This window comes from Mesoplodon bidens (genome assembly GCF_964165515.1).
Source record: "Mesoplodon bidens genome assembly, chromosome: 1".
NCBI classification, from domain to species: Eukaryota; Metazoa; Chordata; class Mammalia; order Artiodactyla; family Ziphiidae; genus Mesoplodon; species Mesoplodon bidens.
Window position 1 is genome coordinate 70,041,713 of NC_138176.1, and position 25,533 is coordinate 70,067,245.

Genomic DNA, 25,533 nt, shown 5'->3' on the forward strand with positions numbered 1-25,533 from the left:
TAGTCATTAATATCTGGTTCCCAAAAGAGGAAAAAAGAAAAACGAAAGTGGAGTGGAAAGGGCACAAGCCCTTTAAGTCTCCTGAAAGTCACTTCAGCCAGTGGGGGCAGGGTTCACAACAATGGGGGGAGGTGCAACAACAATGGTCACCCACCTCTTTGTCTGCACTTCTGTGATCAGAAGCAACAATTAGCAGTCGGGCCACAGGTCTCCAATATTTGAAGAACAGGGTCCTCTTCACCCACCCAGGCTTCTGCAAGCTGTGTGCAAGCTGATCCTGGAATACATGCACAGCTGCCTTCTCTGGGGCTTGGGGGTGAGGGATGGGTAGCTACTACCCTACTAAGAGCTGAAATTGACCATAATTAACTTCAATCCAAGCCTTTCCCTGAAAGTTGCAAACCTTCATCAAACTCCAGAGTTCCAAAATAATTACATCACACAGATTCTACCAGTGCAATTGTTGTCAAGGTGGGAATAGAGATTCCTGGTGCTTCCTTCTCCACCATCTTCCCAGAATCAGGTCTGTTTGTTAAGCTATAGAGTTTATTTAATTCTTATTTACAAACCACAGGTACATGTGTTTTATACATATATATAAATATACATATATATATTCTTTGTCTGAAATACTTTTAAGTGACAAAAAATAGAACAAGGTTAAGATAAATAAAATTTAATTCTAAAAACTAGGTTTAAAAAAGACTAGGTAACAATAACATAACAGATATGGAAGAAGAGGTGATCATAGTAAAACATATTACTTGTATTTTTTTAAAAAAGAAAGTAGAAATATTGTTTAATTCAATACCATGTTAAGTAAGGTATAGACGTTAAAATGTAAATGTAAGCACTAAAAGTTTAGAAATAGGGTACATAGCCAAGAGGGGAACTAAAGAAACTCAATCAATGAACTTCAAGGCAGATATGAAGGGGAAAAAAGTAAGAAAAAAGTATGGTAGACAGAAAGCACTAAACACAAAGATAACTGTAATTCAAAAAGTCAGTCACTATAATAAATATAAACATACTGAACTCACTAAACGATACTCAAACTCTCAATTCGGATATTTTAAAAATCTATGCATGGCCTATTTACGAGAGTCACAGCAAAAAACATGAAGGTAGTGAAAAACTGTACATAATGAGATGGAAAAAGATAGACCAGGAAAAGAATATAGGTCAAAATTGATGTCACAGCAAAAAATCTTTTTTTTTCAGGATAATGAGGATAAACTACAAAATGATATGAAGGAAAATTCACATCTCTTAACCTGTATGCTGATATAAAACTGAAAAATATGTGAAGCAAAAATTGCTAGAATTGTAAGGAAAAATAAGAAGTCAAATATTTGGTGAGAGACTTTTAACTCACCTGTCTCATGGGGAGATAGATCAAAGGAACAGTTAGTAAGGCACAATTAATAAGTTTAAGCTAATGCATAGAAATAGCAGGAAACAAAGTGAACAGTCAGAGCACTGGCTGAGAGAAGGTATTGTCAGCCTAGACACATGTCAAAAGGTTAGTCCCAATATGTAAACAGTGTCTACAAATAACTAATGAAAGATCAAACAGCCATATAGATAAATGGACAATGAACAACAACAGGCAGTGCACAGAGGAGAAGGCCCAAGTGGCAAATGAATCTGTGGTTAAATATCAGACTCATTGTTTTGGGATGAATTGTGTCCAATCAAAATTAATATGTTGAAGCTCCCAGAGCCTCAGCATGTGACTGTATTTGAAGATAGGGTCTTTGAAGAAGTAATTAAAGTTAAATTAGGTCATCAATGTGGACCCTAATCCATCTGACTGATGTCCTTATAAGAAGAAGAAATTTGGACACAGACACACACAGAGGGACAATCATGTGAGGACATGTGGAGAAGACAGCCATCTTCAAGCCCAAGAGAAAGGGGCCTTAGGCTGACACTTTGATCTCAGACTTCCAACCCTGCTGAATTGTCAGAGAGTAAATTTGTTATGGTATCCCTGCAAACTAACACACTCAATCAAATACTGTTGGTAGGAACATTTTGGTGCATGTATTTTGGTGTATATAGGTGAACATTTTTGCTGGGTATATACAGAGGAAAGAAATTGCTGGATTATGTACAGCCTGTGTAGATACTACCAAATAGTTTTCCAAAGTGTTTGGCAAGTTTACACTCCCATCAGTAGTGTATGAGAGTCAGGGCTGATACACAGCCAGCAACTCATGGTATTGTCTGTAGTTCTTATTTTAGCCATTTTGTTGAGTGTGATGAGAAACCACATTTTCACTTTGATTTGCACTTCTCTAATGAGGCTGAACTCTTTATATATTTTGTATATATACCAGTTGTATATCCCCCCTTTTGTTGAAGCACCTCTTCAAATCTCTTGCACATTTTTCTTTCACTTTAAATGGATGAACTTAATCTAATGTATTCGCTTTTGAATAGGTATATTCATATGATTCATAATATAAAAGGGTATATAGTGAAAATTCCCTCTTCTAGTTCTGAAACCAGGCCATCTAGTGATCCTGCCCAGATCACAGTTGTCAGTCTTATAAATATAATTCCAGAGATCTTTTAAGTATGTATAAATAACACATATTTTATGAAAATATATGTTATTTATAAAATGTTCTTCCACTTTTTACACAAATGGTTTAGTACACTAAACATGGTTGTGTATATTGCTATTTTGGTAACAGTTTCATTGAGATATAAATTCACATGCTAAAAGTCACCCTTTTTAAATGCACAATTAAGTAGTTTTTAATTCATTCACAGAGTTGTATGACCATCACCACCATCTAATTTTAGGGCACTTCCATCACCCCTCAAAGAAATCTTATACACATTAGCAGTCAGTCTTTATTTCCTATACCCCCCAGTCCCTAGAAACTACTAATCTACTTTTTGTCTCTATGGACTTGCCAATTCTGTAAAAATGGAATCCATGCAATATATGGCCTTTGTGACTAATTTCTTTCATTTAGCATAATACGTCAAGTTTCACCCATATTGTAACATGTATCAGTACTTCATTCCTTTTTATGGCTGATTAATCTTCTGTTGTGTAGATTTACTACATTTGGTTTATCCATTCATCTGCTGATGAATGTTTTGGTTGTTTCAATTTTTGCCTATCATAAATAATGCTACTATGAACATTCGTGCACAAGTTTCTGTGTGGATGGACATATGTTTTCAGTTCTCTTGGGTATATATCTAGGAGTGGAAGTGCTGGGTTATATGGTTATTCTTTATTTAACATTTTGAAGAACTGCCAGACTGTTATTCCCAGTGGATATACCATTTTGCATTCCCAGCAGCAACTTATGAAGGTTCTCCTTATCCTTGTCAATACGTGCTATTGTCCATCTTTTTTTGAGCCACTCTAAAGAGCGTGAAATTGTATCTTGTTGTGATTTTGATTTAAATGCCCCAATAACTAATGATGTTGAATGTCATTTCATCTACTTATTGGCCATTTGTATATCTTCTTATAGGAGATACGTCTATTCAAATATTTTGCCCAATTTTAAATTGGATTGTCTTTTTATTGTTGAGTTGAAAGAGTTCTTTATTCTAAATAAATGTTCTTTATAATATACATGATTTGCAAATAATTTCTATTCTGTGGGCTGTCTTTTCACTTTCTTGATAGTGTGCTTTGAAGTTTTTAATTCTGATGACATCCAATTTATCTATTTTGTTGTTGTTGTTGTTGTTCTTGTTACTTGTGCTTTTGGTGTAGTATCTAAGAAATCTTTGCCTAATTCAATAATCAAGCTATGGAGCTCTACACCTATGTTTTTTTTATTAGTTTTAAAATTTTAGCTTTACATTTAGGTCTGTGATCTATTTTGAGTTAATTTTTGTGTATGGTGGCAGGTGAGGGTTCAGCCTCATTCTTTTGCATGCGGGATATTCAGTTGTTCCAGCACCATTTGCTGAAAAGACTTCTTTCCCCTATTGAATTATCTTAGCATTCTTATCACAATCAATTGATCATAAAAGTAAAGGTTTATTTCTGGACTCTCAGCTCTGTTACATTGATCTATATGTCTCTCCTTATGCCAGTACTGTACTGTCTCGGTTACTATAGCTTTATAATAAGTTTGAAAATGTTAGAGTAAATCCCCTCACTTTGTTCTTTTTAAAGATTGTTTTGGTTATTATGTGTTTTTTGTTTCCATGTGAATTTTAGTGTCAGCTTGCAATTTCTGCAAAAGCTGCAGTTGGAATATTGATAGGGATTGTGTTGAATTTGTAGATGAACTTGGGGAATATTGCTGTTTAGTTTTTTGATCCATGAACATTTTCACTTCTTTATGTCTTGTTTAATTTCTTTCACTGATGTTTTGTAGTATTCTATGTAAAAGTCTTGTACTTATTTTGTTAAGTTTTTCCCTAAATGTTTTAATAATTTTTATTTTAAATGGAATTGTATTCTTAACTTCATTTTCAGGTTGTTTATTGCTAGTATATACAGAAATACATTTGATTTTTTTTTTTTTGGTCTATTGATTCTCCTTCCTGTGACCTTACTGAATGTACTTATTAATTCTAAAAAGTTTTTTATAATAGATTTCTTAAAATTTTCTATATACAATTATCAGGTAATTTTTGAATGGAGATAGTTTTACTTCCTTTCTAATCTAGTTACCTTTTATTTCTTTTTCTTTTCTAATTGTCCTGACTAGAGCTTCCAGGACAACATTCAGTTTCAGTGGTGAGAGCTGATCCTTGTCATATTCCTGATCTTAAGGGGAAAGCGTTCAGTCTTTCCCTATTAAGCCTGATTTGACTGTGTTTTTTTCATAAATGACCCTAATCAGGTTGAGGAATTTCCCTTCTCTTCCTAGTTTGTTGACTGTTTTTATCATGAAAGGGCACTGAATTTTGTCAAATTCTTCTTCTGCAGCTATTGACTTGATCATGTAGGTTTTGTCTTTTACTCCATTCATATGGTATTAACATTGATTTTTGTATATTAAGCCAACATTACAATTCTACCATAATTGTTATATGTATAAAAACTTGTTATGTGTGTATATATATGTATATACCTATATATACATATATAACAAGATATATTATAATTTATAATGTTATATATATAATGATATATATGTAATAAGATATATGTGTGTGTGTGTATATCTATCTATCTATATCTATCTATCTATCTATCTATCTATATATATATATATATATATATATATATGTCTGCCTGAATGACTGACTCTTTATCATTTTAAAATATATTTCTTTGTCTCTAGAAACAGTTTTTATCTTAAAGTTTATTTTGTCTGATATGGTATAGTCACTACAGCTATCTTTTGATTACTGTTTGTATGTTTATTTTACTTTAAGCCTAATTATTTCTTTGAATCTAAAATGTGTCTCTTGTAAATAGCATATAATTGGATCATTTTTTTAAACAATACATTCTGCCAATCTCTGCAATTTAATTGTATTGTTTAGAGTGTTTACGTTAATGTAATTTTCGATAAGGTGGTATTTACATGTACCACTTTCCTATTTTTTTCTATATGTCTTATGTTTTTTTCCCTTCTATTCCTCCACTACTGCTGTCCTTTGTGTAAAACAAATATTTTCTGGCATACTCTTTTAATTTCCTTGTTTCTTTTAACATATCTTTGAGCTGTTTTCTTATTTGTTGCCCTGCGGATAACAGTTAATATTTTAAGTTAAAACAATCTCATTTGGATGTGCGTGTGTGTGTGTGCGTTGGCAAGTTTTATTTTGATATAATTTCAAAATTACAAAAATTGCAAAAATATTACCAAGATACTTATATGCTTTAAACATATCCCCAGTTGTTAACATTATGCCCCATTTTTATTCCATGTGTTTTTTGAGAACTAAAGTTCTTGATTTTAACAAATCCAATTTATCAATGCATTCTTGTTTAGAAGAATATCTTGCATATCCTGTTTAGAAGCCTCTGTCTATCCTAAAGTCATGAAGATCTTCTCCCATGTTTTTTTCTAGAAGTTTCAGTTTACATTACACATTGAGATCTACAATCCATCTTAAATTGATAGATGTGTATGATATGTGGTCTTTGTCAGAATTCATTTTTCTCCACATAGATATACAACTGATGCAGAAACATTTACTGAAAAACTTTCCATTTGCCACTGGTTAAAATGTCCCTCTTCCTTTTAAAAAATAAATCAAGTGTATGATGTTAAGTAAGCTACCTCTCAAGGTGCCTGTTTGGACCTTAGTAAAATAGGTATAATTGTGTATTCCTTTGTAGTTACTGTAAGGATTATAAGAGTAAGGATGTGATACACCTGTATCACTCAGTATGTTTAACATCAGGATGTTAACTTTATTCATTTAGCCACTCATTCTTATAACCAGCTCCCCCTAAGGCCTCGTATGTGCTACCCACTGTGCTAGTTGCTTAGTTCACTTTACGTAATCCCACATAGAGAGGGACATAATTTCTGTTGTTTACTTATGTATCCAAAGCACCTAGACCAGTGTCCAGCATATGGTTGGTGCTCAATACATGCTTGTTTAATAAATTATCTTGTGCATGTGAGCACAAGAAGAAATATGTAAATAGCCTCATTGCAGCATCACTTGTAACAAGGGAAAAGTAAAAACAATTGTGTTGAAATTTATCTCTCAGTAGGAAATAGATAAATAAACTTTATAAATATAAAATATATACATGGTAATATGATATAGGATACTATATTAAAATGATTCAAATAATGTGTTATAAATGGGTCAATCATCATAGTTTCCAAATACATGAAACAAAATTTGATAGTGCTGAAAGGAGACATAGAAAAACCCACAGCTATAGTTGGGGACTTCTTAGCAATTGATGGAACTTCTAGACAGAAAGTCAGCAAAGATATAAAAGAATGAACACCACCAAAACCAAGAGTACCTAACTGACATTTACAGAACATTTCACCAAATAACAGCAGAAAGTACTTTTTTTTTTTCAAGTTTCCATGGAACAGTCACAAAGATTCACGTGGCTCCTGGTTCATAAAACAAACCTCAACAAATTTTTAAAAATGAAATCATGACAGAGTATATGCTATGACCATAATGGAACCAAACTAGACCTCAATAACAGAAGGACAACAGGAAAACCTCCAGATACTTGTAAATTAAACACAAATTTCTAATAATCCTTGGATTAAAAAAGAAGCCTCAAAAGAAATAAAAATACATACAAGTAAATGAAAATGAAAACACAGCATATCAAAATTTGTAGGATTCAGCTAAAGCTGTGATGAGAGGGAAATTTATAGCTCTCAATGCTTACCTTAGAAAAGGGGAAAGGTCTCAAATTAATCTATTCTTGATCTCAAAAAACTAAAAAACAAAGAGAAAAATAAACCTGAAGCAAGCAAAAAGAAGGAAACAATAGAGTAGAATCAATGAAATTGAAAAGAGGAAAGCAATAGAAAAAAAATCAATTGGAACAACAAGCTGGTTCTTCAAAAAAAATTGATAAAACTCTAGCAAGACTGAAAACTATAAACTGAGAGAACATACAAATTAAGAAAATCAGGAATGAAACAGAAGCTATCACTACAGTCTCTGCAGCCATTAAAAGGATAATAAAGGAATACTGTGAACAACTTTATACTCATAAATTTGACAACTTAGAAGAAATGGAACAATTCCTCAAAATCCGCAAGCTACCAAAACTTAACCAAGAAAAAATTAACTTAATTCTATCTTTTTTATATAAATTGAATTTATAATTTAAAAGCTCCTGAAAAATGGAGTTCCATGTCCAGATAGTTTCACGGGAGACTTATAACAAATATTTAAAGAATTAAATTTAAATAATTTTATACAGTCTCTTCCAGGAAGCAGAAGAGAAGTGAACACTTCCCAATTCAATTTGTGAACTTGTATTACCCTGATACCAAAGGCAGATAAAGACAGTGCATTGTCTCTTCGTTTTGTTTGTGGTTTCCTTTGCTGTGCAAAAGCTTTTGAGTTTAATTAGGTCCCATTTGTTTATTTTTGTTTTTATTTCCATCACTCTGGGAGACAGATCAAAAATGATATTGCTGTGATTTATGTCAAAGAGTGTTCTGGCTTATGTTTTCCTTTAAGAGTTTTATCGTATCCAGTCTCATATTTAGGTCTTTAATCCATTTTAAGTTTATTTTTGTGTATGGTGTTAACAAATGTCCTAGTTTCATTTTTTTACATGCAGCTGTCCAGATTTCCCAGAACCATTTATTGAACAGACTGTTTTCTCCATTGTATAGTCTTGCCTCCTGTGTCGTAGATTAATTGACCATAGGTGCATGGGTTTATTTCTTTCTGGGCTTTCTATCATGTTCCACTGATCTATATTTCTGTTTTTTTCTGCCAGTACCATACTGTTTTTTTTAATGGCATGATAGTTTATATGAAAAGTCACTCATAATCTACAAAATGACAACTAGAACAAATGAATTTAACAAAGTTACAGTTTCCAAGTTTTTTTAAATTAATTAATTTATTTTATTTTATTTTTAACATCTTTATTGGAGTATAATTGCTTTACAATGGTGTGTCAGCCTCTGCTTTATAACAAAGTGAATCAGTTATACATATACATATGTTACCATATCTCTTCCCTCTTGCGTCTCCCTCCCTCCCACACTCCCTATCCCACCCCTCTAGGTGGTCACAAAGCACCGAGCTGATCTCCCTGTGCTGTGCGGCTGCTTCCCACTAGCTATCTATTTTACGTTTGGTAGTGTATATATGTCCATGCCACCCTCTCACTTTGTCCCAGCTTACCCTTCCCCCTCCCCATATCCTCAAGTCCATTCTCTAGTAGGTCTGTGTTTTTATTCTTGTCTTAACCCTAGGTTCTTCATGACATTTTTTTTCTTAGATTCCATATATATGTGTTAGCATACAGTATTTGTCTTTCTCTTTCTGACTTACTTCACTCTGTATGATGGACTCTAGGTCCATCCACCTCACTACAAATAACTCAGTTTCGTTTCTTTTTATGCTGAGTAATATTCCATTCTATATATGTGCCACATCTTCTTTATCCATTCATCTGATGATGGACACTTAGGTTGCTTCCATCTCCTGGCTATTGTAAATAGAGCTGCAATGAACATTTTGGTACCTGACTCTTTTTGAATTATGGTTTTCTCAGAGTATATGCCCAGTAGTGGGATTGCTGGGTCATATGGTAATTCTATTTGTAGTTTTTTAAGAAACCTCCATACTGTTCTCCATAGTGGCTGTACCAATTCACATTCCCACCAGCAGTGCAAGAGTGTTCCCTTTTCTACACACCCTCTCCAGCATTTGTTGTTTCTAGATTTTTCGATGATGGCCATTCTGACTGGTGTGAGATGATATCTCATTGTAGTTTTGATTTGCATTTCTCTAATGATTAATGATGTTGAGCATTCTTTCATGTGTTTGTTGGCAATCTGTGTATCTTCTTTGGAGAAATGGCTATTTAGGTCTTCTGCCCATTTTTGGATTGGGTTGTTTGTTTTTTTGTTATTGAGCTGCATGAGCTGCTTGTAAATTTTTGAGGTTAAGCCTTTGTCAGTTGCTTCATTTGCAAATATTTTCACCCATTCTGAGGGTTGTCTTTTGGTCTTATTTATGGTTTCTTTTGCTATGCAAAAGCTTTGAAGTTTCATTAGGTCCCATTTGTTTATTTTTGTTTTTATTTCTGTTTCTCTAGGAGGTGGGTCAAAAAGGATCTTAGAGGAAAACATAGACAGAACACTCTATGACATAAATCACAGCAAGATCCTTTTTGACCCACCTCCATACTGTTTTGATTAGTGTAGCTTTGTAGTATAGTCTGAAGTCAAGGAGCCTGATTCCTCCAGCTCCATTTTGCTTTCTCAAGATTGCTTTGGGGGACTTCCCTGGTGGTTCAGTGGTTAAGAATCCACCTGCCAATGCAGGGGACACGGTTTCGAGCCCTAGTCCAGGAAGATCCCACATGCCATGGAATAGCTAAGCCCATGTCCACAACTACTGAGCCTACACTCTATAGAGCCTGTGAGCTACAACAACTGAGCTCATGTGCCACAACTACTCAAGCCCACGCACCTAGAGCCCATGATCTGCAACAAGAGAAGCCACCACAATGAGAAGCCCGTGCACTGCAACAACGAGTAGCCCCTGCTCGCCGCAACTAGAGAAACCCCGCATGCAGTGATGAAGACCCAACACAGCCAAAAATAAATAAATAAATGTATTTAAAAAAAAAAAAGATTGCTTTGGCTATTCGAGGTCTTTTGTGTCTCCATACAAATTTTAAGATTTTTTGATCTAGTTCTATGAGAAATGTCATTGGTAATTTGATAGGGATTGTACTGTATCTGTAGATTACCTTGGGTAGAATAGTCATTTTAACAATATTGATTCTTCCAATCCAAAAACATGGTATATCTTTCCAACTGTTTATGTTGTCTTCGATTTCTTTCATCAGCGTCTTATAGTTTTTGGAGTACAGGTCTTTTGTCTCCTTAGTTAAATTTATTCCTAGTTATTTTGTTCTTCTTGATGCGATGGTAAGTGGGATTGTTTCTTCAATTTCTCTTTCTGATCTTTCTTTGTTAGTGTAGAGAAATACAACAGATTTCTGTGTATTAATTTCGTATCCTGCAACTTTACCAGATTCATTGATGAGCTCCAGTAGTTTTCTGGTAGCATCTTTAGGATTCTCTATGTATAATATCATGTCATCTGCAGACAGTGACAGTTTTACTTACTCTTTTCAAATTCGTATTCCTTTTATTTCTTTTTTTTCCTCTGATTACTGTGGCTAGGACTTCCAAAACTATGTTGAATAAAAATGACAAAAGTGGAAATCCTTGTCTTGTTCTTGATCTTAGAGGAAATCCTTTCAGCTTTTCGCCATTGAGTATGATGTTAGCTGTAGGTTTTTCATATATCTTTATTATGTTGAGATATGTTCCCTCTATGCCCACTGTCTGGAGAGTTTCTATCATAAATGGGTATTGAATTTTGTCAAAAGGTTTTTCTGCCTCTATTGAGATGAACACATGGTTTTTATTCTTCAATATGTTGATGTGATGTATCACACTGATTGGTTTACAGACAACCCACAGAATGGGAGAAAATATTTGCAAACAATGTGACCAACAAGGGATTAGTCTCCAAAATTTACAACCAGCTCATGTGGCTCAATATCCAAAAACCAAGCAACCCAATCCAAAAATTGGCAGAAAACCTAAATAGACATTTCTCCAAAGAAGATATACAGATTGTCAAGGAGCACATGAAAAGATGCTCAACATCACTAATTATTAGAGAAATGCAAATCAAAACTACAATGAGATATCACCTCATACCAGTCAGAATGGCCATCATTAAAAAGTCTACAAAAAATAAATGCTGAAGAGGGTGTGGAGAAAAGGGAACCCTCCTACACTGTTGATGAGAATGTAAACTGGTACAGCCACTATGGAGAATAATATGGAGGTTCCTCAAAAACTAAAAATAGAGCTATTATATGATCCAGCAATCCCACTCCTGAGCATATATGTAGAGAAAAACGTGGTTCAAAAGGATACGTGCGCTTCAGTATTCATTGCAGCACTGTTTACAGTAGCCAAGACATGGAAGCAACCTAAATGTTCACCAAGATGTGGTACATATATACAGTGGAATATTACCCAGCCATTAAAAAGAATGAAATAATGCCATTTGCAGCAACATGGATGGACCTGGAGATTATCATACTAAGTGAAGTAAGTCAGACAAAGGCAAATATCATATGATGTCACTTATATGAGGAATCTAAAAAAAATATGATGATACAAGTGACCTTATTTCCAAAAGAAAAACAGACTCACAGACTTAGAGATTGAATTTATGGTTACTGGGGGGAAGGGTGGAAGGGAGGGATAGATTGGCAGTTTGGGATTGACATGTACACACTGCTATATTTAAAACAGATAACCAACAAAAACCTACTGTATAAATAAGTAAATAAATAATTTTTTAAAAGACAGTGCAGTGAAAGAAAACTATAGACCAATATCTCTCATGAATATTGGAATGTGCATAGGAAACACTCCACAAGTGTGAATTACCATTATTTGCTTCCTATTTCTTACTCCATGCCTCCTCTTTTTAAAGAATGCAAATTATACATTTCTTTTGGAATTCAGCCCAAGGGGAGATGTTTGGCTCCATCTCATTCAATCAGACAGTGAGAGTAGGTTGTGTGTTCTGCATTGCCTTTGTTGCTCTGTCCTGTGAAGGAGGTTGAACCATGCTCACAATCAGTTTGTCCATGTGAACAAAACATTCGCCTCTCCCTTGTTCCACATCTTTCCTCTCCATCGCATCCATCAGTCTTACTTTGTTAGGCAAAAGTTTTAGAAGTAAGCAGAAGCGAGCACAGATTTAATCTATAAATTAAACTATTAAGCAACAAAAACAGTGTCCTGCACTGACACAGAGAGATGACACTTTAGGGTCTGCAAATCCCACCATGTAGCTGGCAGGTGGGGAGGGCCGTGGACTTGCATCTTGCCTTTGCATCATCCCACAATTTCTTCTGCCCTAAACTACCTTGGCCCAGGGAGCTGGATGGCATTTGAGAGTCTCCCCTTGATGGTACTTGTCTTACAGGTGGCAGATGGAAACTCACCAGTAATCTCCTGGGACAGAGACATGGCCAGAATCAGCCTAGTGTGAGAACAGTGAGGACTAGCGTGTTCGAATGGCTTGATGACTTTTGTGGCTGAAGTCAAATTAAAAAATTTAAAAACAGCTTATTACTGTGAATGTTATTAAAGGCATATGTATCAAGCACAGTTCAGGTTTGATAAGCTCCTTTTTATTTGTCTGATATGAGCTAATGGAAGGCCCAGCATCCCATTATTGGATTTCTTAGTCTAGAGGGTATTTCTAGCTCCTCTCTTGCTGGATATTAAGTCTCTGAGAATCACTGGAAGTGAGCATGGTGGGTGAGCCCCCCTCTCTATCTGCTCCCCCTCGAAGATCAAACTGGACAGAAAATGGTCTTAGGAGACGCTCGGCTCCTCGTCCTTGCGGGTGGACAGGTTAAGGACAGAGGAGATGAATGTTGGAGACATGTGGCTTGTCCTGCTGCCAGGGCTTCCAGAATGACCATCCCACGGAGTCATCTCTGGGCAGTTGACTCCTTTTGCCTCAGGAAAGGTAGAGAAAGGCATTTGTTTCCAGTGGTCAAGTGGCATTGTGCTGCTGGAAGACTAAGAAGGTTTAGGATTTCCTGCAGAAGGTCCCTTTCCTTTCCATGCCTCCCCAGCCATTAATAACACACCGTTGGTTGAAGAGACCAGGTACTGGGCAAGGTGAGATGAAGTGAGAGGGAGCGCTGGAGATGCTCTAACTGGACATTTGAGGCAGATCATTCTTTGTCATGGGGCCATCCTGTTCATTGTAGGATGTTTAGCAGCATCCTTGGCCTCTAATCACTAGATGCCAGTAGCATCCCTTCCAGTGTGACAACCAAAAATGTCTCCGGATGTCATCAGATGTCCCCACTGGAACACTGGTTGGAAACCACTGCTCTAAACTGGGAAGGGGATGATGGATAAGAGTAGAGAGTTGGGATTAGGGAGCATTGTGAGGGAGCAGGTAGGGGTGAGAGAGTGACAACAATGAGTGTCTTTGGGACTGTTAAGTCCATGGCCAAGGGCAAAAGATGGAAAAGCAGCAATGGATCATCAGGGGGCACTTGTCCTGGCACAGGACATCAAACTCCAGACCCCTTATGATTATCCCAAACTCAGGTGACCAACTGGGGCAACTTCTCCTGCTGAATCCCAGCTTCTGGCACAGGGCTGGCTGCGTAGTAGAAGCCTACTGAGTGTTTGTTGGTGTGTGCATTAGCTCATATTTGTGAAGTAGTCCCTGAGGCTATTCACCAGCATTTCTTTTATTAAGAAAGCTCATCTGTGAGCATGACGCCCAGACCACTTTGCTGTTGCCCCATGTAGCATTGCTTTTACGGAATTGGACTTTGATGCATTCAATCTTGAGGAACATCACACAAAAATCCCGTTAAACTTGCAACTCTGTTCAGAGCTATTTTATATAGCTCATTGATCACCACGTTATGGAATGCCATCTTTTTTTTTTTTTTTTTTTTTTTTTTTTTTTTGCGGTACACGGGCCTCTCACTGTTGTGGCCTCTCCCTCTGTGGAGCACAGGCTCCGGACGTGCAGGCCCAGCGGCCATGGCTCACGGGCCCAGCCGCTCCATGGCACGTGGGATCCTCCCAGACCAGGGCACGAACCCGTGTCCCCTGCACCGGCAGGTGAACTCTGAACCACCGCCCCACCAGGGAAGCCCTGGAATGCCATCTTGATAAGAATCCAGTGGGAGAAAGTTCCCTCTGGCTTCTGCACCAGCAATAAACATATGAAACATAAAAATAAACAATTGATTTGTTTTTTCACTTTGACCCTTGATTCATGAAGCTGGTCATGATTCTCACTATGCTCTGGTTGCTGGGAAGGTTAGAAATGCATTGATGGCCTACTTCAGGCAAGCAGGCAAGTTCTTCGGGCATGGATTGGGGTATTTTTGCCTGCATCCATTTTCTTGTATTCCTTTATTATTCTTTGATTTGGTCTGTGGCTTACTTATTTTTAATTGTATTATGTTATATGTATTTTGCAAGTCACTTTTAATCCGTCTTGGAATAGGTAGGAAATTAATACATTTTTTTAAAAACCCAAAGGATGTTGGATTCTTCATGTTGGCCTATGTCAATGTCCAGGCCAGGACTGATGCCATCCCAGCTCCTGACCTTCTTTGATCTTGCATATTGAGCCTAATTATCCACATTTCTCCATGGGCAGCATTACTGCAGTCAAGTGCATGTTTTTCATTTGTGATCTCCATCATTTCCATGACAATATGCAACAGCATCATGAGAACATAATTATAATTCCAGTCCAATAAGAAGCAAAAGAGGCAGTGGCACTGAGCTGTGGAACAGCACAAAACTACAGAGAGATCAATGCAAGGTCATTCTCTGTTCTCCGATAATAACATTGAGTCTCCTGGAGAATGTAGGGTCCATGGCCCAGGGTGACGATGCATCTGCAGCGAGGAAAAGCCATAATCTGAGTTATTGCCTAAATTATTGCTATCTTTGCATTTTGGATTTTCTCTTTAGAATTCATTCTGGTCTGCAAGTTTCTCCCCTGAAAATTCATGTTGCTCCTCCAAAAAGTTCTGATGGAATACTGAATGAGATGCCCTTTGACAGTTTAGCTGTGAATTGAGGGTGCAAGAACTCACTGGTCATTAACATAGCGTTTCAATAGTCCATCAACTATTAGAATACAAATTGAGCATCTGTAGGAGCATATTACAGCTGATTCCTGTCATTTCTTTCTGAGCATCTAAACCCTTATCTCCAGTAGCAAATACGTGGAAAGATGCATCAGATGACTCTTTCAATTCCAAGTGACAGAAACACAGTGTTAAGTAGCTTAAATCAAAAAGTACAGTCATTGCCCATGTAAATAGGAAGTTCAGGGACAGACCACTCTTCCGCCCAGGCTGGAGCCCTCACCTCCAGAAGGGCCTCTCTCTGCTTTCAGCCCTTCAGCCCTGCTTGACTCTCTGCAGCTTCACTCTACAGATGGGTCTTATCTTCATTTTGGGCCACAGGATCTAGACAGCCTCAGTTGCAACTTCTAGTCGAGCACACCTAGAGCAAGGTCCTCATCCACACACTGACCCCAGGAGCACTCTGAGGGGACCTGATGAAACAACACCAGTGGCCAGAAGACGCGCGTAAACTTTCTAGTCACATTGTCATCCTTTGTTGAGAGGGAGAAGCAGGAATCATCAGACGGCTCCAGCACGTGTGCCTTAAGTGAGGGGGGAGAGTCCCAGGTGAATCGTAAGTGGGGGAATGGAGGGCGTTTAGATACCAGACTTGCTACAAGCAAATGATGTCTCTTGTACACTTCTTTTTTTTTTTTAAAGAAGATTTTGGGGGTAGGAGTTTATTAATTAATTTATTTATTTTTGCTATGTTGGGTCTTCATTTCTGTGCGAGGGCTTTCTCTAGTTGTGGCGAGTGGGGGCCACTCTTCATCGCGGTGTGCGGGCCTCTCACTATCGCAGCCTCTCTTGTTGCGGAGCACAGGCTCCAGACCCGCGGGCTCAGTAATTGTGGCTCACGGGACCAGTTGCTCCGCGGCATATGGGATCCTCCCAGACCAGTGCTCGAACCAGTGTCCCCTGCATTGGCAGGCAGATTCTCAACCACTGCGCCACCAGGGAAGCCCCACTCTTCTTGAACATAGACAAAACAAAGTCACTTCATCATACAAAGCCAGTATTACCATGATACCAAAACAGGGTCAGGACAAAGGTAGGAAAATATAAGCCAGTGTCACTTGGAACGTCTGATGCAAAAATCCTAAATGAATAAACCTGAACCCAGTAAAAAAAAAAAAATATATATATATATATATATATATATATATATATACACACATATATATATAGTATGTGTTATATATAATATACTTATATATATTTATTATACATTATTATATTATATATATTATATAAGTTATAAATTTAAAATATATATTATAAATATATACTTATATATTTATTTATTATTATATATGTTATATATAATACACAGATACACATATATATGTGTATATATATATATATATATACATAGATATACATATATATATGTGTGTTTATCAAGTAAGGTTTAGTCTAGAAATGCAAAGACAGTTTAATGTTAAAAAAAATAAAACCTTTGAACCCATCCGATAAAAATTCTTAGCAGTCTAGAAAGCAACTTTCTTAACTGGGTAAGTGATATCCATCAAATATCTACAGCAAACAATTTACTTAATGGAGAAACATTTTACTAAATTTCAGAACAAGATAAAAATGCCCAGCATCACCTCTTATAATCAATGTTTTACTGGAGGTCCTGGGTAGTAAAATAAAACAAGAAAAAGTAAACAGCATAAGGATTGCAAGAGTATAAACATGGCAGTTTTTTGTAGAATACATAATCATCTTCATATAAGTGGAAAAAATATAAGAAAGGTATTAGAACTAATAACTAAGAGGTCAGCCAAGCTGCTAGATTTAAGATAAACATAAACAATTCTGGAGTGTATTTTCCCCTAGCAATGACCATTTAGTACACCTTACTTTAAAAGATTATCTTCACAATAGCAATAAAATTTATTTTAAAATATCAGAATACTCTGCTCAATGTTATGTGGCAGGCTGGATGGGAAGGGAGTCTGGGGGAGAATGGATACATGTATGTGTATGGCTGAGTCGCTTCTCTGTGCACCTGAAACTATCACAATGTTGTTAATCAGCTATACTCCAATATAAAATAAAAAGTTAAAGTAGTCATAAAAAATGCATACATGCCAGGCCCTTAAGTAGAAAATTATAAAACTTTATTGACAAACATAAAAAGAAGACCAGAATAAATAGATATTTCATGTTCATGGAAAGGTTGGAAAGTTCCAGCATCATAAAAGTGCTAATTCTCTTTAACTTCTAAATTAAACATAGTTCCAACAAAAGTCGGAGTTTTTCAAGAAACCAGATACATTTATTCTAAAATCCCCATGAAAGAGAAAAGGTTAATACAGATGGCTATGACCATGTTGAAAGACAGATTGAAGCGTGGCTTTTACAGTGTTCGCTAAGGAGGCCCTTGGTTACCTGCTCCATGCTCCAGTGTGTCAAGAGCATCTTTTTTTGATTCTCTCCATCCTCGCATGGGCCCAGATAGTCCACCCAGAGAAAACAGTGTCTGGAAAAGGCCAGTGCCTCCAGGCTGGGAGGCTACCTTGGGCAAGGCACCTGGGCAAGCTTTATTTTTTAACCTCTGCACGAGCATCCAACTTCTGCAATGCATCAATTGGAGCAGTGGTCACACACCAGACAGCTTATACTTGTCCTGAAGCAAATATAAAGTCCAGCTGGTGCCCTCCAGGTGGCCCTGGACAGCCCCACAAGCCCCTGGACTACCTCTTTCCTGCCTGGTCAGGCAGCCACTGCTCCAGCCCTGAAGTGATCCTGAAAGAGAATGGAAGAAGCTGGTCTGCATCATCACCCTTGGATTGTCAGTGGCTAAGATGCTGAAACTGGGGGGATGGGAGGTGCTGTCCCCAAGACCCTACTGAGTCCTGGACTCCCAGCACCAGAAGGTTCATGCTGTTCTGTCTGGGTCACAGTCCCTGTGTGTACCAGACCCAGGGTACCCTTCATCTACAAAGACCTCTCCACCCACCTCAGTTGCTGGAGAGATGACTTCCTCCCTCCACATGCCCACTGCACCCCGGAGAGATTTCTAGAGCCCCTGTACCCCTGCATGACCACTGACTTGACTTAGCCCTTCTCTCCTAGGGGACTGTGTGCCCCTTCAGAGTGAGGACAATTGCTTTGTCCCAGTGTCCCCAGTACACCACCCAATGCCTGTCACAGGACAGGTACTCTGTAAACATCCGGTAAATTAACAGTTTGGGGTCACAATATATCACCCCCCGTCTCCTTGCTTTGATTCTGATCCGTATAAACAGCAGGTGAGATATACAAGGAGAACTGTGACTCTTGGGCAGCCATTTCTTCTCTCTCTGGATCCCAATCTCTGTAATACAGGGCTGGTGGGACTAGATGGCATTTAGGGTTCCTTCCACCCCTGGAATCCGTCATCCCATAAGCACATGGTCTGTTACCTCTCCTGTGGCCGAATCAGTCTCCCTCCTCAGGGCCGCATGCCCGGGTCAGGGAAACACAGCAAGTACATGTTACAGCAGCATCTCCGCAGTGTGTGGTTGTAAGAGCTCGAAGAGAGTGGGGGGTCTGAGTCTTGTTTTCACCCTGACAGTGGCTCACGGAGGCCCTTCTTCCCTCTTCTGTCGAACGAGGGGAATGGCCTGGCTGGCCCTGGTCTAATAGTCCAGGATCTGAGACACAGATCTAAGCATCCAGGGCAACATCCTGTCATTCTGTGATGCCCTTATTACAGTTCATGGTTCTGTATGGAATGTGACGACATTTTATGACGTGATTCTAGTTTACAGTTGTTTGACGCCATTCTCAGGGTTTTTATGTTGGTGCTTCAGCCCTTAAAAGGCCTAAGTGCAACTTCTGTTGCTTTGGGGGGAAAATACACTCAAAACCTTAGTGGCTCAAAATACAACCATTTCATTATCTCATGTTCTGTAAGTTGACTGGGCTCATCGGGGCGGCTCTGCTGCTCCATGTGATGTCAGCTGGGACTGCAGCAGAATATCCAAATTCCCAGGGTGGCTCACTCTCACGGCTACTGGTTGGCACTGGCTGTCACTGAGTGCTCAGCTGGGGCTCTTGAACAGAGCGCCTTGGTTTTCCTTCTCGTGGCCTCTCCATAGGGCTTGGGCTCTGGCCGGGTTCTGAGAAGCAACGTGAGTAGAAACTGCCAGTTCCCTTAAAGCCTGGATGTGTCTTACCAGAGCATCACTGCCTCCAAGGGCTGCAGAAACAAGATCCTTGTGGGGAGCGGCATGTGTGGGGAGGACAGGGGAATGAGTGGCGAAGGGGCTGCAGCTTTGGAGACCAGCTACTTAAGTCCTGACAACATCTAATTAAAACATATACTAAAAACAAAGTAACTGTTGGAGTCCAGTATTGGTTCAAGTGCCATTTGTCAGCCAGAGGACTGGTGCTCTGTCATAGAACACTGTAACTTGGGCAGCATCAGTGCCTCTCTGAGCCTCAGTTTGCTCTTCTGTAAAATGGGGCATCGGTCTTGAGGGCATCGGAGTCATCTCCATCCCTAACTTTCTCTGCCCCTCGGTGCTCCTAGGTACTCCTTCCAGGACGAGGAGGACATGTTCATGGTGGTGGACCTACTGCTGGGAGGGGACCTACGTTATCACCTGCAACAGAATGTACATTTCACAGAGGGGGCCGTGAAGCTCTACATCTGCGAGCTGGCCCTGGCCCTGGAGTATCTGCAGAGGTATCACATCATCCACAGGTAACCAGGCTGCTGGAGGGATGCTGGGGAGTAGGGTGTGATGGGAGGAGTCTGCAGCCATTGAGAGTATTTTCTCGCTGACATTCTTTAGAAGTGGCAGTACATGGAGATCATAAAAAGCAGAACGGCTTTATTGCTTTTACCTTCTCTACCTGCTCCCTTGTCACATGCATCGAGGTGGAACACTCCCACTGCCTGTGTAACCTCCTCTCTTGGTACCCCACTGCTTAGAGACGTGGCTGGTGGTTGGCCTTTGCTTCTCCATTCTGATGTGTCTTTGGGAGGCTGGAATGTTCTGTCCCTCTAGCATCAGGTTAGAAAAGTCACAGTGGCCTGAGATGGGAATGCAAGGGATTCTCCTCTATTTCCTTCCTTACTTTGAAATCAGTGCTGTGTATCATGGAGGATTTCTTCCTCTTGGGAAGCTTCAGTGCTGGCTCTGGGCTTTGGATATAAGCTCTGAGTTTCTGCTGCTTCCTCACGGCCTTTGCTTCTCCCCGCCTGTGCACAGCACCACCACATCCAACCTGGTGAGCAAGGCAAGTTTGACTGCAGGGGCAGGAGGCCAGCGAGAGGCTTCAGAAAGCAATGGTTTCATTAATAAAGTCTTCTTGGGCTTCCCGGGTGGCGCAGTGGTTGAGAGTCCTCCTGCCGATGCAGGGGACACGGGTTCGTGCCCCAGTCCGGGAGGATCCCACATGTTGCGGAGCGGCTGGGCCCGTGAGCCAAGGCCGCTGGGCCTGCGTGTCCAGAGCCTGTGCTCCGCAACCAGAGAGGCCACAACAGTGAGAGGCCCGCATACCGCAAAAAAATAATAATAATAAAGTCTTCTCTCTGACCACAGAGGAGGGGGCCAGCGTGAGTAGCTCCAAATCTGTTCACCCGTCGTCTTGCACTGTGCCTAGTGGATCTTCTTCTAACTTATACAGTTTTGGAGGACTTGGGAAAGACAAGAACTTGAGCTTCAGGGTAAAGACAGTAGATGAAGCACACACACGTGCACACACACACTTACAGTTTCTCCTTTCTAAAATCTCCATATATTGACAGTAAGGAGGGTTTGAAAAATGGTAAATTCACAAGGATGGGGAAAACTAAAGAGGAGACTATAGCAAAACATGGTGGGGAGGGGGATTAGAAAGAAGATGTAGAGTAGTAAATGACTTAGGACGCCAGAAACGGAATTTTGAGTTGTCCCTGGGAAGAACCATGAATTGATAGGCACTAAAGAATCCCCCTGCAAGGCTCAGGAATGGGGAGTCATCAGTATCGATGGAAGGAGGAAGAGGGGGTAAAAGAGAGGCTAAAATGAGGTTCATTGTTTGAAAGCCTTTTAAGATGTATTGAGAACCCCCAGTCTGCTTACCCATCCTGAATAACTGGATGGCTGTCCCTTCCTCTTACAAGCAGAAGACTGAAGGTTTGTTCCCTCAGGTGAGTAAAATAGAGAGTGTCTGGACTGAAAGACATCAAGCCTCTTGAGTTGGGATATGGTACTGAAAATAGCACGACTAAGTAGATGCATCCATACCAGATGCTCAGATAACACACCCTCCCCACTTCCAGCTGGGCTCAGGCCTTCCTCCTCCTGAATGGACACCTGAATGGTTTCAGTGGGGGTTTGGCTGAGCCAAGAGGAAAGAGATTTAGACATCAGAAGTTCCCTGAGACCCTTGGAGTGTAGTTCAGGGTCAGCAAGCCCTGCTCATTTGTTATAAGCTCCCAACTAAGTTAGTGACAACTAAAGATTATCAGACATCCAGAGAAATCTTCTCACATGAATAGTGAGAGCCACGCAGTCAAATGGAAAAAGAAAAAAAAGCTTGGAATAAACAGAGACTCTGCCAGGAGAAGACACTATCAAAAGAGCTATGATCAGTATTTTCAGCGGGATGAAAAGATTTTTGCAATTGTAAAATAAGAAGTACTATGTGTATTTAAAATTCAAAGGACAAACATCAGATCAGAGCTCTTATAAATTAAAAATATGAATGTAGAAATGAAAAATTCAAAAGATAAATGTGTTGGAAGATAAAGCTTGAAGATATCCTATGCACAGTAGAATAAAAAGGCAAAAAGAAAATATAAGAAAATTAGAGGACCAGTACAGTAAGTTCAATATCAGAGAGAGAGAGAAGGAAGGAAGAGGGAGAGAGAGAGAGAAAGGAAGGAAGGAAGGGAGGGAGGAAGGGAGGGAGGGAGGAAGGGCGGGAAGAAAGAAAAGTGAGAAAACATAAACATAGGGGAAGAAATCATCAATGAAATAAAGAAAATCTCCTGGACCTGAAATATATGAATTTCCAGACTGAAGGGTCCACCAAGGATACAGTGACTAGAAACAGACATACATCAAAACAAATTTTGGATCCAATAAGCTTGCGCTGTAGAACAATAGTTTGGGATTATCAAACACCAGAAGGCAGTGGAAACATGCTTATCAATCAAATGTGAGATGTAAGTTTTCACAAGTTCAAGGTCTCAAAAAATACACTTCTCATATACCTTTTCTCAAGTAGCTGTTAGAAAATGACATGGACTCCACTAAAATGAAGGACTAAATCAAGGAGGAAGAAATGGAATACGGAAAGCTGGAGCTCCAGCAAAGAAGAGAGAGGCAAAGGAAATCTTCTGGATGATGGGTGGGTCAAGGATGTCAGCTGTGCCTGTGGTGTAGACCATGACCAGTTCTGATTGGAGTCAGATCAGAAGTCCCTGGGAGAGACTTCTTCAGGAAGAGCAAGCTGATAGAATTCCTAAGACATCTGGCTGCCTTGAGATGTTTATTTATTTGGCAAAGAATCTGAAATTGAATAAGTGAGAAGTTCAGGGAAAAAACTCAGCAATAAATAGAAGATATTTTTTAACTCCAGGGAATGAAAGTGTTGGACAGGACATTGCATATCATACAATTTACTACATGAATCATCTCTGCGTAGCACGCTTAATCATAATCACCTAACCCCTAAAAATTGACCTAACCAAAAATACAATAATACCCCATTAGGGGAAGTGAGGAAATGGGAAGATGAGTGTGTCTTGTGGAGACACACGAAGAAAAGACTGCTACATACTCATCTTCCATAGCGGGAAGCCAGCAGATAGAGCCGGAAATTGAAAAGTCAAGGAGTCCTGTACATCAGTCATTTCAAGATAAGGAGCTAAATACCAAAATTATAGCCTGGGAGAGATAAATGGATGGAGAGGGAGAAATCAGGGAGAAAGTGATAGGGATTGTTGCTATATTGTAACAAAACTTTCAGCACAATTTGATTCTTGGAACTGTTCCCCTGTATAATTTTGACACAAATAGTAACAAACATAACAAAATGCAAATGAAGACGAGGAAGGAGGGAGAGGAGAGGTAGAAAGAGGAGGAATGGGGGAGGAGGAGGAAGTGTAGTAGTTCCAGTCGTAACAGTAGTAGTAGTAGTAATAGTAGCAGCAGCAACCCTGGTTGAATAGGAGTAAAGGGACTGTTCAGTGTAATGCAGAGTATTTACTGAGGTCCATTGTTCATTCACACAGTCATTGACTAGCTTTTGCCTGCAGGCATTCCGGCTGTGGAATCTGGGTTTATAAGCACTGTGCTATATTTGTTAAGGAAGGTCACCCTATACCAGAGTAGCCTCTGTGGGCTGGCTGGGCTTCTTTGAAGGCAATGAAAGGAGCGAGTTCTTTACCAACCTATTGTACAAGTGTCATTCACCCATTATCACAGTCCTTCCTCCGCTAGTGTATAATAGATGATCTATTTGCCTACATCCCCCCAGACACTGAGTCATGTGGACCTTGGTGAGACACATGCCAACATCCCAGAGCAGAGCTGACAATAAACCAGGTGGAAAATGGAACTGTCACATAAGAGCATGGTGGTTTGGAACCATTTCATTGTATTTCAACAAATGTTTTTATGTTGCTCTATGTGGGGTCACCTGCCCTCAGATTCCAGATCTACCTGAGAGAAAAGGAGCTATCCAACGATGTAAGGAAATTTTTAACAATCCACTAAAAGTAAATGGAATTACCTTATCATTTCTAAACTTACAGACTTGGCAGAAATTTGAGTCAGGTTTTTTTTCCCCCTCCCATATAGTTCAATAAACCTCTTTTTCATTGTGTATGTATGTACAGACTTGAAATTATGTGTGTCTGTACACATTGTGCATAGGGATATAAGATAATGTTGTGCAATGTTTTGTATTCATTCAACAGCTGAATATGTAAGTCCCCTACTGCATATGTACAAGACACTGTCAGTGCCATATTTTATACAGACTGATGAATGTTGCTTCTTTCCAAGTAGCCACACTTGCAAGTGGTAGAATCATTCCACAAATGCAAGCCTGAGTTGAATTGACAAGAATCTTCCATCTTGGTGGACTTGGACATGTGACTTAGCTTTTTGGACTTCCATTTCCTAATCTGTAAAATGGGCCTGATGACACCTGCTTCACAAATTCCATGAGATGCAAATTTCATGAGAAAAAGTTCATAAAGGATTTAACTGTGCCTGGGGCCTTTTAGGTGCCTCATTCCTCTTTCTTTCATCTGAGGGAATTGATTTTGAAACCACGTGTTCATTTATACTTAGGGGTGACAAATCTCCATCCTTTGAGGATGATGTAGATCTGTAGAAAATAAAAGGTATTTCAGAGTATAACCCAGTGAGCTTGAAAGTGCATAAGCAGGAAAATACCATTGTGGGTTCAAAATATATCATTGTCTTAAAACAATTAGAAGTTTTACTTTTTAGAGCACTTGAGTTGGCCCTTCGTTCTTTCAAAACATTCTGGGCCAAGAAGTGTGCCAGCCCCAGGAAGAAAATGATGGATGGGACACTTTGCCTGCACCTGAGCAGATTCCCTGGGTGGAAGAGACAACCACTCTAGGGGCCAAATTACTGCAGTCCAAGGGGGAGAGGGGACCCAGGACAGGACACCACACAGTGGCGGGCGGAACCTCTGAGGAGGGCACCCAGCCCAGGCTGAGGTGGGGGGCAGAGCAGGGGACACAGAGGAGGCTGACAAGGCTTCCTCTGGGACACGCAAATGTGATTTGTGGGACAAGTAGACATTAGCCCAGAGAAGAGGAACGCTGGAGACACTGGGCAGACAGGCTCCTACTGAGAGGCCTGGGTGGGCAGAGCCTGAGCTGGTCAGCTCGGCAGGGAGCACTTCCTGAGGCTCCGGCTGGTGTCAGTCATTGATGGGTTGAAGCTTGGGAGTGATGTGGTCCAACTGGTAATCGAGAATGATGTTCACCAAAGGCACCTCCCCGGGGTGCTCTTCAGCCAGAGCTGGTTACTGGACTAGGTACCCAGAAGGGCCACGTCATACAGAAGCAGATGACTAACAACGGTGACAGTGGATCAAGTTTGTAAAGCTCTTGTGTGTCAGCACTACTTTAAACTATATATACACACACACACACACACACACACACACACGCATGTGTTTGTGTGTGTTTACATATG

General features: G+C 39.5%; 1 protein-coding gene across 2 annotated transcripts in view; it reads left to right on the top strand.

Moving 5' to 3' along the window:
- Positions 1-25,533, top strand: part of STK32B (serine/threonine kinase 32B) — a gene marked incomplete at its 3' end in the record, with an annotated part of 352,809 nt that overhangs the window by 209,709 nt on the left and 117,567 nt on the right. For both annotated transcript variants that reach the window (XM_081233695.1, XM_081233696.1), the window contains exon 4: positions 19,887-20,060. In XM_081233695.1, the coding sequence (XP_081089821.1) occupies positions 19,887-20,060 (174 nt within the window). The remainder of the gene's footprint in view (positions 1-19,886; positions 20,061-25,533) is intronic.